This window comes from Arvicola amphibius, chromosome 5 (assembly GCF_903992535.2).
Source record: "Arvicola amphibius chromosome 5, mArvAmp1.2, whole genome shotgun sequence".
In the NCBI taxonomy this organism is placed as follows: Eukaryota; Metazoa; Chordata; class Mammalia; order Rodentia; family Cricetidae; genus Arvicola; species Arvicola amphibius.
Genome location: NC_052051.1, coordinates 15,541,264 through 15,557,862, shown reverse-complemented (window position 1 = coordinate 15,557,862; position 16,599 = coordinate 15,541,264). Strand labels below are relative to the sequence as shown.

At 43.6% G+C, this 16,599-nt stretch overlaps 1 protein-coding gene across 3 annotated transcripts in view; it reads left to right on the top strand.

Annotated features, from left to right (window-relative positions):
* Ift52 (intraflagellar transport 52) overlaps positions 1–16,599 on the top strand; it is a 29,798-nt gene that overhangs the window by 5,707 nt on the left and 7,492 nt on the right. For all 3 annotated transcript variants that reach the window (XM_038331679.2, XM_038331680.2, XM_038331678.2), the window contains exons 4-11: positions 841–970; positions 1,410–1,485; positions 3,307–3,378; positions 4,901–5,027; positions 6,535–6,621; positions 7,833–7,901; positions 12,032–12,186; positions 15,958–16,045. In XM_038331679.2, the coding sequence (XP_038187607.1) occupies positions 841–970; positions 1,410–1,485; positions 3,307–3,378; positions 4,901–5,027; positions 6,535–6,621; positions 7,833–7,901; positions 12,032–12,186; positions 15,958–16,045 (804 nt within the window). The remainder of the gene's footprint in view (positions 1–840; positions 971–1,409; positions 1,486–3,306; positions 3,379–4,900; positions 5,028–6,534; positions 6,622–7,832; positions 7,902–12,031; positions 12,187–15,957; positions 16,046–16,599) is intronic.

Below are 16,599 nucleotides of genomic sequence, written 5' to 3'. Positions count from 1 at the left end.
AAAACTCCTGTGTAGCCTAAGCTGGCCTCAAATCTGTGATCCTCCTACATCCCCTTTCTGAGTACTGGAATTACAGGTGTGCACCACCATGCCCAGCTTATCAATGCATTGAAACCCGTAACAACAATGGTGGCATTTATAATACAGTGGATGCTACTCCTAAGTGTTGGGTCCTCTTTCAGGTGTGCACCACTGTTCTATCCAAGATCTAGTATCTGTTAGGGAAGCACTTCTATCACCTAAGCTACATTCCCTGTTCCTGTTTGAGCATTTTAGAGCTTTGATGTTCAAAGTTAAACTTGGAGATGGGTTTTTGTGTGCTTTTGTTTTTGTTTTTTTTTTAAGATTTACTTATTTATTATGTATACAGTGTTCTGTCTGCATGTGTACCTGCCCACCAGAAGAGGACATCAGATCTCATTACAGATGGTTGTGAGCCACCATGAGGTTGCTGGGAATTGAACTCAGAACCTCTGGAAGAGCAGCAACCCGTGCTCTTAACCTCTAAGCCATCTCTCTAGCCATCTCTCCAGCCCATTGTTTTTTCTTTTTGAGACTGGGTTTCTGTACATTCTACTGGCATCCAGGAATTCACTGTGTGAACCAAGCAGGCCTCTAACTCACAGAGATCCTCCTGCCTCTGCCTTTGCTGGGATTAAAAACATGCACCACCACACACACAGATGATCTTATACAGCGAGAAAATTTTATACTATTCTAAGAACATTTAAATAGTTTATAAATTTGAAATGTTTTTTTTAGTTAGTTAAGGCCTTATTCATGGTATGCATGTTTTAAACAAAAGTCTTTTGACCATAGTCTGCTTTTCCCCGTACATAGTTTGAAGTCCTGAAGAAGTACCTTGACAGCGGTGGGGATATCCTCGTGATGCTGGGAGAAGGGGGAGAATCCAGATTTGATACCAACATCAACTTTCTTCTAGAAGAATATGGAATCATGGTTAATAATGGTGATTATTATCTTACTACATTTTATTTATTTGTGTGTGCCACAATGTACATATGGGGGTCAGAGGACAACGTGGGGGAGTTGGTTCTCTCCTTCCGCCATGTGGATTTCAAGGTTCAAACTCATGCTGTTAGGCTTGGTGGCAAGTGCATTTACTCACTGAACTGTCATTGGTATGGTTGTTAGTATTTTAAACAAAGGTACTGATTGTCTATATAATGTTTGTATCATAACCCTCTCGACCTGCTGATGCACTGGGGGAAGACTCTCCCAAGGTGACATGGTCACCATCCTGAGCTCACTAGTACACTGAACTAGTACACTAAAGTGGGAGGGATTTGAACAGAGTGCTAGGTTTCTTTTTATTTCAAAATTTGGATGAGTCTCTATGTCAAGGTTGTTTCTAATCTAAAATGTGCCTTCCTCTTTTGCCCCATAAGATGCTGTGGTTAGAAATGTATATTACAAGTATTTCCATCCCAAGGAAGCTCTGGTTTCAGACGGAGTGTTGAACAGGTAAGGGCGCTGAAAGCAGAATGCCCTTCATGTGGCTTCCATCCTTCTCTGCCACACCTCCCTCCTTTCTTGGCCTTTTTGTTTTATTTATTTCTTATTCTCCAAAACTATTTTTTCATCATTGGGAACTTCACATTTACCTTTAGTCAGGATATTCTCTCTCCACTCCAAGTAAAAGAAAACCCCATCCAGGCAGGATTAAGCAGTAAAGAAACTTTATTGCTTTGGGTCACGGGAATGTGCAGCAGTAGAGTAGGCTTTGCGTATGGAGTGACTGAAGGAGCCACAGTGTTAAGAGCGCAGCTCCTCTACTCTCAGCTTTGCATTCCTGTTGTTTGTGTGTTTGTTTGTCAAGGTCGTCATCTTCTCTCCCCTACCCCTTCGTCCACTTTATTTTTAAATTTTTTTTTTGACCAGGTCTCCATATGTAGCCCAGTCTGGTCTCAAACTTGTGATTTTCTGCCTCGCCCTCCCAAGTGCTGGAATGACAACTGTGTGCTGCCAGAGCTACCTTCCAACAAGTTTTAAAGTTCCCTAATTCATAACTGTTTGCCACAGCGTCTAGAGGTAGCATGATATGATTTGGTCTCATCATTCCCTCAAGAGTAGTAGCTCCAAGGTCTGCTGTTTGAACCATCCTAGGCCCCATGCCCAGCCTGAACTGACCCTGATTTCACCTCATGGAGACTGAGACTGTGTCAGCTTTCCTTGCTCTGGATCCTAAAACAGATGAGGGGCTTTTGGAATTGGAAAGAGTACATGAGAAGGCAGTATCTGGTGCCCCATGAGCTTTTTTCCATGTTGGAAATGACTCATTCTACACTCAAGCTTGCCGTCTGCAAGTGCTTTGCTGACCCTAGTTATACAGTGTAGAGTGTGGATCTAGGGTATAGATGCTTTCCTTAGGACTGAAGATGGAGAGACTGAGACAGTGTGGTTGAACACACCTGTAATCCTCACACTTGGGAGTATAATACAATAAGATTGGCTCAATTTTGAGGCCAGTCTTGGCTAAAGAGTGAGTGCCAACCATGCCAACCAGTGCTCCATGGGAAGACCTTCTTCCTTCTTCCTTCCTTCCCTCCCTCCTTCCTTCCTTATTATATGTTCATTCTTTGAGAAGTTCATACAATATATTTCAATCATATTACTCCCTATTCCTCCCCTTAATTCCTCAGATTCACACCATCTTCCCACCTTTCCCAACTTTGTGTCTCCCTCTTTTTAAGCCTCTCTTCCTAACAGCACAAAAAAAGGAATTGAACTAAATATTTGTCTAGTTGATTTCTTTTTTTTTTAATTTTTTTTTGAGTCAGTCTCACATAGCCCAGGCTAGCTTTGAACTCCTGATCGTGCTGCTCTTCCCTCCTAAGTGTTGAGATTACACGAGTGTACCACCGGACTATGTTTATGTGGTCCTAGGAATTAAACTCAGGGCCTGGTATGTGCTAGGCCAGCACTCTTCCAGCTGAGCCCCAGCCCAAGCCTAAGTTTTTTGTTGTAATAGTCACGGTTTATTGTTGCTTTGTTTTTTGAGACATCCTATGTAGACCAGGCTGGTCTGGACACACAGAGATCTATCTGCCTCTACCTCCTTGTTGCTGGGAATAAATGCCTACACCACCATACCTGGACCAAGCCTAATTTTTTAATGGTAACTTGTCAGAAAAGAATGTGGGTATGTGGGTGTGTGCTTTTATTTACTTTTTAAAAACTGCTAAAATACAGAGTGTTTTTGTCTAGTTGATATTTACTGTTGATGAAGGCAGTGTGAAATTCCCCAACTTCTTTGCTTATTAGATTTTAATGTTTTCCTTTTAGGGAAATTAGCCGAGCAGCAGGAAAGGCTGTGCCTGGAATCATTGATGAAGAGAGCAATGGAAACAATGCCCAGTGAGTGTGCTTCTGTAGCTCCCTGTTCAGTGAGTGTGCTTCTGCAGCTCCCTGCAGGGAAGGAGCTCTCATTTCCTGTCCAGAGACTGTGCTTCTGTAGCTCCCTGCCCAGTGAGTGTGCTTCTGTAGCTCCCTGCCCAGTGAGTGTGTTTCTGCAGCTCCCTGCAGGGAAGGAGCTCTCATTTCCTGTCCAGAGAGTGTGCTTCTGCAGTTCCCTGCCCAGTGAGTGTGCTTCTGCAGCTCCCTGCCCAGTGAGTGTGTTTCTGCAGCTCCCTGCCCAGTGAGTGTGCTTTTGCAGCTCCCTGTAGGGAAGGAGCTCTCACTTCCAAGAGTTGCGTTTTTCAAAATGAAGAGTTTTCTGGTTATAAAAGTAATTCTCACCGGAAGAACCCTAAAACCACCAGCAGCAAAATCCCAGTTGGGAGCTGCAGAGATGGTTCAGTGGTTAAAAGTGCATACTGCTTTTTCAGGACCTGAAGTTAGCTCTCAGCATCCATATCAGGCAGCTTCCAGTTACACGTAACTCCAGCTTCAGGGAATCTGAAGCCCTGTTCTGGTCTGTGTGGACACCTCCACACACATACACACTTAACTAAAAACAAAGAAAATAAACCAATCTCCAACCCATGGTAAAAGGAAGCAGAGTAGAAATTCCACACTGTAAATTCATGCTCCTCCCTTTAAGAGAGGCATTGTGTCTTAAGAGTGTGGAATTTAGATTTCCAGGTTAGTTGCTTTTTTGTTTTGTTTTGTTTTGTTTTGGGGTTTTTCCCCCACATATAATGATATATCTAACTAAGCACTTTATAATGGTTTATGTAACTAAGTAGCTTATTATTTTAAATGACTGGATCAGATTAGCTACATCCTAATTTATCTAAGTAGTGGTGAATGCATTGCCCAACTTCACATGACTAATTTGTTGTCAGATCTTGGATTCAGACCTATGCAGTTTGACCCAGAGAGAATCTACCCTTTTTTTTGGAGACAAGGTCTTGCTCTGTGTTCCAGGCTGGCCTGAAACCTGCTGTGTAGTATGAGATGGCCTCCCAGTCTTCTTGTGTCAGGCTTTTTTTTTTGGGGGGGGGGGGGTTTCGAGACAGGGTTTCCCTGTAGTTTCTAGAGCCTGTCCTGGAACTAGCTCTTGTAGACCAGGCTGGCCTCGAACTCACAGAGATCCGCCTGCCTCTGCCTCCCGAGTGCTGGGATTAAAGGCGTGCGCCACCACCGCCCGGCTTTGTGTCAGGCTTTTGAGTGCGAAGATTACAGATGTGTGCCCCATGTCCGCCAGAGGCTGGACTTGGTTGGTTTTATTATATTTTTACTTTGTGTGTGTGTGTGTGTGTGTGTGGTTTGTGTACACATGTCAGCAGCACATGTGTGGAGGTTGGAGAACAGCATGCAGTCATTCTTTCCTACTGTGTGAACTCAGGATTGGTGGCAAGTGTTTTTACCTACTGACCCATCTCATGGCTCCTAAAATCCATTCCATAATCACTTGGGTGTGTTTGTTTTCTTACAGGGCTCTCACCTTTGTCTACCCATTTGGTGCCACGTTGAGTGTCATGAAACCTGCAGTAGCTGTTCTGTCCACAGGCTCCGTCTGCTTCCCACTTAACAGACCCATTCTGGCTTTCTATCACTCAAAGGTATTGACTTTCTTAGGTATGTGGGTGGGGAGTATTATTTTGTTTTTGAAGTAATAAAATTACATTGTGATGGGCACATGCCTTTAATTCTAATTGGGAGACAGAGCAGTTAAGAGCTCTCTGAGTTGAGTTCTAGGTCAGCCTGGTCTACATAGCGAGTTCCAGGCTAGCCAAGGCTACATAGTGGTACCCTGTTTTGAACAGAAACCCCCCCACACACAACAAAATAGTAATATTTTTCTTGTAAAATGTTTACTTCTTATGAGATATAGAAGCTGGTCTGTTTTCCCACTGAACAATTGGATTTATTTCTAATTGTAATTATGACTAGAGATTGTATATAGAGTCTCTGTTTTGGATTGTTGGTTGCAGGGTTTTGTTTTGTTTCCTTTAAATTTTTTTTTTTTTTGGTGTGTGTTTAGATGTTTGTATGGTTTGCATGTGTGAGTCGGGAGGTATGCATGCATCTTCATTTGTGTGTATGAACATGAACACATGTATTCCATGGCACATAAATGGAGGTCAGAGGACAACCTTGGAAAATGGTCTTCATCTTTGACTTTGAGACAAAGTCTTTTGTTTTGTGTCTGGCTCACAAAATTCTAGGGATTTTGTTTTTTTCTGTCTCCCATAACCACGCAGGCGTGCTGTGGTTATGGTATGGACATGTGTGCTACCCCAACTGGTTTTATATGGGTCCTGGGGATTAACATTCAGTCCCTATGCTCACACAACAAGTACTTTACCCACCAAGCTATCTCTTCAGCCTTGGCTGAAGATAAAGACAATTTTAGTAGAAGTGTAGTGTAAGAACTCACTCATTAGTCAGGCAGTGGTGGCACACACATTTAATCCCAGCACTCAGGTGGGGTAGAGGCAGGTGGATCTATGTGAGTTCGAGGCCAGCCTGGTGTACAAAAGGTAGTTCCAGGACAGGCTCCAAAGCTACACAAAGAAACCCTGTCTTGAAAAACCGAAAACAAACAAACAAAAAACAAAAAAAGAACTCATTGAAATCTAATAAACATTGATCATCATCATTTTTTTTCATATTTATCAGAAAGGCAAAGATACTTTGTTTTTATTTGTTGAAAAATAGTAACCTTAGGTTTCGGTGAGATGGTTCAGTAATTAAGAACACTTGCTGCTTTTTCAGAGACCTCACTTTGATTCCTACTTGGAGGCTCACAACTACATGTAATTCTAATTCCAGGGCATCTGATACCCTTCTCTGTCCTGCACAGCCTGTTACGTGCACAGCGTGTTACGTGCACATGGTGCACATGTATTCATGTAGGTAAAGCACTCATATACATAAATGAAAAATAAATGTCTCTAAAAATGAATAACAGTAAAGAGTAATTGTTTTCATAGTTGAAACTTTTCAAATGCTAAGTCTTCATTTGAATTGGCATTTATTGGTATATCAGACAGTTGCTAATGTGATAAATGATACATGCATTGTGTTTCGGGACCTAAGCGTCTGACACTGCTTTGTCACCAACAGAACCAAGGTGGGAAGCTGGCAGTGCTTGGCTCATGTCACATGTTCAGTGACCAATATTTGGATAAAGAAGAAAATAATAAGATTATGGTAAGCTTTTTTCTTTCATCAAATTAATGCACACTATGTAAGTATGACTTCCATGGCAATAGAAAATACTGATAAGTACATTTGCCACTTGTCTACGTGAATTGTACTGAACTGAGTAGATATCAGGCACTAAAAACACAAAGTTGAGTTGGGTGTAGCCCTTGCTTTACAGAAGTTTATGGTCTGTCAGGAGAGTGACAGACTGGTGAATCTAGATTTGGGGAAGTGTGCTCAATTGGAGTGTTGACTGACTCTGGAAAAGTGGTGAGGAGCAAGCCTCCCTTGTAAAGCAAGTAGTGTGAGCTTCTACCCGGCAAGGACGATGACTGAGTGAAGGTTGTGACTAGTGAGTGTAGCAAGGGCTGGCGGAATGAGTTAGCGAGACTTTTCTGTATAAGATGGTGAGGAATGAAGTAGAAGCTTGCCTTTGCCTTGTCTGTGTAGTGGGAAGAGCGTGTCTTGTGAGGATAATAATGGGGAAGCAAGTATTTTCCTAGTGCCTGCTAGACCTGAACACTGGAATTGCAGCAGCTCACTTGCCAGAGGAAGATGTGTGCTAGTGGAGTGAGCCCTTCTAGTCTTCCATGTAGTGAGAGGTGGACCAGGGCTCTATCTGGTTCAGTGCCTCTCACTGTGCTCGGAATCCTAAATGTTTACTTTGAAAAGCTGCTTGGTTTTTATGTATAATTATGATTTTGTCATATTACAATAGCCGCAGTTAAGAAGGTATGTTTTTAAAAGTTTAGACTGGCCGGGCGGCGGTGGCGCACGCCTTTAATCCCAGCACTTGGGAGGCAGAGGCAGGCGGATCTCTGTGAGTTCGAGACCAGCCTGATCTACAAGAGCTAGTTCCAGGACAGGCTCCAAAGCTACAGAGAAACCCTGTCTCGAAAAAAAAAAAAAAAAAAAAAAAAAAAAAAAAAAAAAGTTTAGACTGTCATTCTGGTAAACAAAGGCTGCTTAGGATTGTGAACAGGTTTTTAGTAAGTTTTGACTTGCTACTTGTTAGAATACCTTGAAGCAAATGATTAATAAAGGTTTGCATTAGACTGAAGAAAACCTGTTAATTTCCAAAGATTTTACCAACAAAAGACTGACGGTCCTTTTTTAAATTACTAGTTGTCTTTTTTCCCCACCTTAATTAATTTAGCCTGACCTTCAGCATTCCCAAACAGCCAGGTGTCTAACTGTATTTATCATTTTAAATACAGGATGTTGTATTCCAGTGGCTCACGACAGGAGACATCCACCTAAACCAGATTGATGCCGAGGACCCAGAGGTAGGAGACTGTGAATCACTGGAAGACTGAACTGGAAAATGAGGCCAGCTTCTTAGAACCTCTTCCACAGGAATAGATGTCTCTTAACTCATCATTGAAACAGTCGGAAAGAAAGTGATGCTGCTTGTGGAAAGGAAGGGCACATTATAGAAAGTCAGGTACCAGTAGATACAATAGATAGTTAATGATAGGATTAATTGGAGTCAGTGCTTCCATATAAATATCAAGATTAAAATTTGCTCTCTGGAAGATTGCTGGGCTAAAGAGATGGCTCAGTGGGAAAAGGCCCTTTTGTCAAACCTGACATCCTGAGGTCAATCCCCGGGACCCACATGATGGAAAGAGAGAGCCAGCTCCTATACATTGTCCTTTACTGGCACAGGCTTGCCTTGGTACATGTGTCCCCAAATATACAAATAAATAAAATACAAAGTAAAATTAAAAAGAGAACAAGTTAGGACAGCTAGTCATCCTGGGAAAACTCTTTATGTTTATGTTTGGGTGTCTAAGCCTTGATGACTGTCTGAACTAGGATTTTATGGAAGGCCTCTGGCTGGAGATGTAAAAACAGATGGCTGGCCTGTTTCTATCCTTTGAGTTGTGTGCTGGGATGTGTCATAGCACAGTTAGTCTCCTTGCCATTGCTCTCGCCCTTAGCCCACTATCATTGGAGACTAAAGTAGCTAAAGCTGCCACATATTCCTGCAAAGGACATTCATCTGTTTGATTCTTGAGTTAAAAAAAAGTTTGAGGATTGGGAAAAGTCACTGGTTTCTTTTTTGTTTTTATATTTGTTTAGGCTGAGCTTCACTGTGTAGTCTTGTCTACCCAGCATCTCAATTTGTAGACCAGACTGTCCTTGAACTCACAGGTAGCCGCCTACCTCTGCTGCCTATCAAGAACTGGGATAAAATTAATCATAGGGCTACAGAAAAACAGTGAATGTATTTTATTATTCCTATAATGTTCAGGCAAGTCTCTTATGCTGAAGGTAAAGATTTTGTGAAACAGGACTAGCAATTTGGTTTGTTCGTTTGGTGGTTGAGGTCAAATCCGGAGTTCCCATACACTGAGCATTCAATGTCTGAGCCATCCCCAGCCCTTCAGATGACCAGCTTCTGTTGCTATTCTTTGTTTGAGACAGTATCCCTGTGTGGTCCATGCTTGCCTTGAGCTTATAGCAGTCCTCCTGTCTCAGCCTCCTGAGTGCTGAGATCATAGGCTGTGCTGCCACGTCTGGTTATATATCAGAGTTTTTTGCTTGTTTATTTTATTTTTTAAGTTTAAATAAGTTTTTTATTGGATAACCAGTTAGGGGGCTCATCCCTGGGACTAGCTCCTTCTACTCTCAGCAATAGCAATCATTAGCTGCTCGTAGTTGTCTAGGGATGGAATACTGTGAGATTTGCCCCTTCCAAATTAGCATGTCTTGTTGGTCTTGTCATTGTTCAGGTCTTGCTTAGGCTGCCACTTTGTTGAGGTACCAACAAAGTGTAGCTTCTCTGTCATTTCTGGGAGACAGTCTCACAGCAGACTTTCTGACCCTATAGCTGTTACAATTCCTTACAGTCTTCCACTCTCTCTTCCTCGGTGTTCCTTGGGCCTTAGTGCAGTTTGAAGCTATTCCAAAGTAATGGGATTCCAGGCATTGACTAATAGGTAATGGATTGACATAGTTCTGGGTTTAAAGGTCATACACAGTGAGTAGTCTTTCTTCTGTCTTCCAGCCAGGCTGTTCTGTTTCCCTCCAGTGACAGCAGTCATAGTCTCCCATAGCTTCTTCAGAGATAGTTTCTGCTTAGGTAAGCTAGTTTGTGTGGGCTTCCCTTCCCTCATCTTATACCACACACACTGTGTGTACATTATCCACCATCTTAAAAATTACCATGGGCATGATGGCAAATACATGTAGTCCCAGCTTTTAGGAGGTGGAAGCCAGAGGATCAGAACTTCAATGTCAGCCTCAGGTTAGTAGTTGATGGAGGATTCTCATTGGCTAATAAACAAACTGCCTTGGCTTTTTGATAGGGCAAGATTTAGATAGGTGGAGTAGACAGAACAGGAAAAAGGAAGTGAGGTAGATGGCTCAGACAATTGCCCTGCCTCTCCTCTCTGGGACAGACTGCCGTGCTTCTCCTCGGGGAGAGAGATGCGATGAAGCCAGCCACCAGGTCAGACATGCTGAATTTTTTCCCGGTAAGACACCACTCGTGGTGTTACATAGATTATTAGATATGGGTTAGTCAAGATGTGAGTAAGAGGCTGAAAATAATGGGCCAAGCAGTGTTTAAAAGAATACAATTTGTGTGTTGTTATTTCAGGGCATAAGCTAGCAGGCGGCCAGGAGCCAGGCGGGAACGCGGCCCACAGCGCCTCACTACAAGTAGTGAGTTCTAGGCCAGTCTGTGCTACATGTGACCCCTGGGAGGAAAATTATCAGTGAAATATTTTTCATGGTTTTTTTTTTTTTTGTGGGGAGGGGGAGGAGGGCGGGGGGGTGGAGGGGTGTTGTAGAGAAGCCGCTTGTTCATTTCCCAGCTGCTCAGACTCCTGAAATAATCACACAGAAACTATATTATTTAAATCACTGTTTGGCCCATCAGCTCTAGCTTCTTATTTGCTAACTCTTACATCTTAATTTAACCCATCTCCATTAATCTGTGCATCACCACAAGGTCGTGGCCTACCAGCAAAATTTCAGCACAGGCTCCATGACTTCTCCCTAATCCACCCTTCTTTCTCTCAGCGTTCAGTTTAGTTTTCCCCACCTAGCTCTGTTCTATCCTATCAGGCCAAGCCAGTTTCTTTATTAAGCATTGGTATTCATAGCATACAGAGGGGAATCCCATATCTGAGGATTTCAAGACAGGGTTTCTCTGTGTAGCTTTGGAGCCTGTCCTGGAACTCGCTCTGTAGACCAGGCTACCTCTGCCTCCCGAGTGATGGGATTAAAGGTGTGTGCTACCACCGCCCGGCTCCTGTTCTTTATTGAAGAACCTCCTATCTGTTCTTTATTCTTTAAGATTTATTTTATTTTCTTGGAGTGTGGGTATGCCTGCCTCTATACATATATGTACCACATATGCAGATGCCCAAGGAGGCCAGCATGACCTCCCGTGACGCTGCAGTAACATGTTGTTGTGAGTCTCCTAAAGTGGGTACTGGGAATGAAATGCTGGTCCTCTGAAAAGCTCTTAACACCGAGCTATGTTTTCCCTTTGTTTAAGCATAAACATGCTGCCCCTTATTAAACAGTGTCCTCTTGAGATGGACAGTTAGATTCTCCTGGCCTTTTCCTCTTACCAGCACAGACCACATCACTGCTCTGAACAGTGCTGGGATGTCCTTGACTGAGGGAGAAAGATTGGGGTATAGGGTGCAGGGGGAGGGCCTGTCTGCATTGATGTCACATGTGCTCATGCTTCTAACAGGAGAGAGCAGATGCTGGGGCGGGGGAGGGGTGTGTGTTTTAGTGGGAGTTTATGGACTTTTTCTTATCACCTCCAGTTTCTCACTGTAATAGTAAAGAAAGTTGTTCATTGGGGCTGGAGAGATGGCTCAGGGGTTAAGAGCATTGCCTGCTCTTCCAAAGGTCCTGAGTTCAATTCCCAGCAACCCCATAGTGGCTCACAACCATCTGTAATGAGGTCCGGTGCCCTCTTCTGGCCTTCAGGCATATACGCAGACAGAATATTGTATATATAATAAATCAATAAATATTTTTAAAAAAAGAAAGTTGTTCTTTAAAATAAGGAAAATTATTGTGGATGGTTGCAGTGGTAAAAGGGATATTGCCTCAGATGGAGATGTGAGTAATTTGAGAGAGTTGATTGCTTAGTATTCAGGGTAAAAGGCCACGGTAGTAAAAGGAGAGAAGTTGAGTCAGCATGGCTCCAGCTGTGTTCAACTGCGTGTGTAATTGCAGAATTGGACTCAGCCAGCTTTGGGTTCAGTTCAGTAGCTCTCTTCCTCTTTCTGCTTAAAGTGTCTGATGGAAGTTGTCAGTGATGATCGGCGGTGAGATCTCTTGGCAAGAAAATAGAAGTTTTGTAGATTGTGACCCGAGATGAATGCTTGACAGAGTAAACTCCATTTACTTTTGCTGAGAGGGACTCTTGTTTGACTTTTAGATTTCTGACTACATGATGGTACCAGACACAGCCACCCTCTCAGAGCAGCTCCGAGTGTGCCTCCAGGAGGGCGATGAGAACCCACGTGACTTTACCACCCTATTTGATCTGTCCATTTACCAGCTGGACACCACCTGCCTCCCCAAGGTCATCAAGTTAGTACTGAGGCTGCCTGGGCTGCACACTGCAGTCCACTCTGGTTTGAAAACATGAGCTGTGACAGGAAAACATGTTCTCAGCTCTGATGAAGTCAGTAGGGACACTGGTGTGGGATGCATGAATGGTGTAGAGGAACTGCTGCTAGTCACTGTCCACCTGTGTCCCAGGATCTAAAAGGCATTTCAGGTAACCTGACTTTTCTACTTTGCCAACAGCTTTTCTGGGTTTAGCACGAGTCCTGGGTTCCAAGAACCCCTTAGTAAACAGGTATGTTTGGTCCCCCTTGGAAGCACTTAAACAGAGCAGAGAAAGCACTGAGTCTCTGGGGCTTGTCCAACACAGCCTATGAGGCCCATGCCCATGGACTCTTCCTCCCATATCCTTTAACCCTCAGCTGCTCTTCCTAGCTCCACTGTCAACCCTCTGCAGCGAGTCTCTACTCTTCCTGCCTCTAGGCATTTGGCAGGCTGCTGCAGTACTATGGGTGCCGAGTATAGCTAACGTGCAAGACTCTCAGATACTTTTCCCCAAAAGTTGTTTTGGCTATTTCTGGAAAAACAGATTGAAGCATGCACCTCTGCTAGAGGTCTTTTTTAGTTTCTCACAGATAGGATCCTGGCCCTGAGTCTCAACTGCTCCTCTGCCAGGACTTTTACAACATGGGTAAATTTCCAGGGCTTTGTTCAGACGATTATGCTTGCTGCAGAGTGCCCTATCGCAGTGGATTTAGTTCCTAACAGCATTCTTATCTCTGACAGCACACAGCTTGGCAGACACAGGTTAAGTAAAGAGACGTTTGCTGAGTAGGTTGCACTGTTACATCAGCCTGGGATGTGGAGAGACTGAAGGAGGATGACTAGGCCAGACTCAGCCCAGGCTACGCCTCGCCTGTCTCTTAAAAAGACAACTTTGGAAACTACATCAAGTCTCTATACCTCCGCTTTCTCTTGCTTTAGTAATTATGCCATAGTCTAGAGTGTTTTGAGTCTAAACGAACTTAAACAAAATGAGTTCAGTGACCCTGCACACTACAGGGTCAGAAAACATGTGTGCAAAAAAAAAAAAAGAAAAAAAAAACATGTGTGCAGTGGGTAGACATCACTGGGATTTACTTGTTTTCCTCCATGGGATTCTGTCCTTTTGTATGTCTGTATTCTGCTAACTAGTGCAACTCCTTGTCCACTTCAGTTCTCTCCTTAATCTGTTCATGTAGTATTTCTGAGGCAGGGTCTGCCTTGTCTTGAACCTGTAATCCTCACTGCCAGGAAAGGACCCCCCACACACACCTGCGCGTGTGCAGACAGTGGTTGAGACAGGAGTAGTTCAGCTGCTTGCCTCTTTACAGCCACAGACCTCACTCCTGCTGAGGCTGTGTACTCACTTAATTTTGAAAGGCCACAGATGTGTATTAAATGTACATTTGAGGACAGACACAGTAGTGTCAGGCCTGTAATGCCCACCACACTTGTGAGACTGAGGCAGGAGGATTGCATGTTGAAAACAAATCAAACTCTGTCTTAAAAAACCTAAATGAGTAGAATAATGAGAACAATTAAATTGAACTAGGAGTTGGACTAGCTTGCAAAATTACATACAGCACAGAAGGACAAAATGAATGCTAGGGGCAGTGACGGCAAAGCGGAAGCCAGAGCAGCCACTTGAGCTTGGCACTCGAGTCTCTGATGCCCTCACCATTCTCCACTGTGCTGTGACAAAAGGACCCCAGCCCCTTCTGCCAAGTCTGCTGCCCCCTAGAAACTGTTTTCTTGAGACTAGGTTTTCCTTTGTACTTTAAGTTGGTGTGAAACTTTCAATGTAGTTCAGGCTGGCCTTCAACCTGTGATTTTTTTTCTTTTTTTTTGCCACAACCTCCTAGGCACTGAGATAGGTGTGTGTTACACATGCCTGACTCAGCTTTTCAAGGGCCTGGCGGTGGCACACGCCTTTAATTGTAGCACTTGGGAGGCAGAGGCAGGTGGATCTCTGTGAGTTTGAAGCCTGCTTGGTCTACAAGAACTAGTTCCAGGACAGGCTCAAAAACAAAACAAAAAAAAAACCCACAAAGAAACAAACAAAAAAGATACTTTTCAAGATAACTGTGACTTCTTCCCTCTCTCCCTTACTCAGGGCTTCTCTGACCATCCTCACTTCCTGCCCCTTCCTGTCTCTGTCCTGGATTTGTTTTTCTTCTTACTACTGACTGATACTTGGCATATTACCTGGTTTTCTATGTACTATATGTCCCAGGAGAACCTCCTTTGGTTCTTCTTGCTGTGGTGCTTATGACAGGTAAAACTATCTGGTACATAGCAGACAGTGAGTCAGTACTTGCTGAGAAAAGTGGACACACGGGAGTTCATATCGTGAAGATGTGTTCGCTTACCAGAAGCAGTCCTTATACTGGAGTGTAGCATGATTAATAAAAATACAGAGACAGAAATTGGGGTTCAGGCTGAAGGTCAGAAAAGCAAAATAGCCAGCTACTGACTTTTACCTCTACCTGAGTCTGAAATGGCGATCTTGTCTCCAAGAATCTCAGAATGAGAGTGTGTCTGACAGCTGTCTCTTCCCATTTTATAATGCTCTCTAGTGCTGGGATTAAAGGCATGCAACACTACCGCTTGGTTTCTTTGGCAAACTAGTGTGGCTACTGGGATTAAAAGTGTGTGTTATCACTGTCTGGTCTGTAAGGCTGACTAGTGGGGCTGTGTTACTCTCTGATCTTCAGGCAAGTTTATTTATTAAAATACAAATGAAATATTACCACACTGGGATGCTTTCTCTTGGTAGTGAAAACAGTTACAGTACTCACCGGGTAAAAACCAAATCCCATTGAAAGGACTGTTGAAATTTAAAAGTAAGTTTTCCTCTCAAATAATGCTTTGTGATTCCCTAGAGAAGTATCATAGAAGATATCCTGTTAGACAGAGCAGCATTTTAAAATTGCTTTTCCTTTGCATTACATTGTATTTAATTTTATGTGCTGTAATTTGGTTTCTGTTTCTGTGATAAACACCATGACCAAAAGCAGCTTGGAGAAGAAAGGGTTTATTTCATCTTCCACTTCCTGGTCATAGCTCATCACTGAGAGAAGTCAGGGTAGGAACTCAAGGAAGGACCTTGAAGCAGAATCCACAGAGGAATGCTGTTTATTGACTTGCTCCCTCTGGCTCATGCTCAGTAAGCTTTCTTATGAAACTCAGGACTGTCAGCTCAGAGGATGGTAGTGTTCACAGTGGACTGGGCCCTCCTATATCAAATAGCGACCATGAAAATGCCCCAAAGGCCTCTTCAGTGGAGGCAGTTCTTCAACTGAGGCTCCTCCTTCCCAGGTGTGTCAGGTTGACAACCAAGATTAGCTATCACAGTGTGTGTGTGTGTGTGTGTGTGTGTGTGTGTACGTGTACATGTGTACCCATATGTGGAAGTCTAAAGGTAACTTACAGGAATCAATTCTCTCTTTGTACCATGTGGGTTCTGGGGATCAAACTCAGGTCATCAGGCTTGATGGCAAGTTCTTTACCTGCTGATCTATCTCACCAACCCAGAGCAACAGATATATTTTGTTTTGCTTTTCTTTCTGGAAGGGATAAGGCTGGAACCCAGGCCCTCACTTACGTTAGGCATAAGCCCTATTATGAACTATTCCCACAGCTGTTAGAACAGCACACTCTGTATGTTTTCTGAATAGCGTTGATGTGAGCAGTTAGCTGTGCTTTACCACAGTGCCTTACATTTATTCCCACGTTTCTGTCTGACTAACTCAGGGCTCATGAGGAGCTAAATGTGAAACATGAACCACTCCAGCTTGTCCAACCTCAGTTTGAGATGCCGCTGCCAGCCCTTCAGCCTGCGGTGAGTAAGTGCGTTTAGGGGCTCCTGCTGTAGAACTCCACTGCTTACCCTCGATGTGGGCACCTTCATAGAGTCCAAGTGTTCTACCTCTAAGCACGTTGAGACATCACATCTGTTAGTATTCTATAGGGACCTCTATGTGGGGAAGTGCCAAGGAGTCAGAGCATGGGCTTTCCTAGTTCTTAAACTTTTCCATTTTCGGGTCAGGAGTTGGAAGGCATGTATGAGACTGCCTGAGTGCCCTAATTACTTTAGTATTGCTGTGACGAGACACTGACCAAGACAACTTATATAAGAAAGCATTTAATTGGGGGATTGTGTACAGTTTCAGAAGGTGAGTCCATGACCATCATGATGAGGAGCATGGCAGCAGACAGGCAGGCCTGGCATTGGAGCAGTAGCTGAGAGCTTACTTCTGATGCACAAGTAGGAAATGGAGAGAGCACAAGATTAGGCCTGGTGTGGGCTTTTGAAATCTCAAAGCCAACCCCCTGTGACACACTTCCTCCAACAAGGCCACACTTCCTAATCCTTCCCAAACCACCAGTAATGAC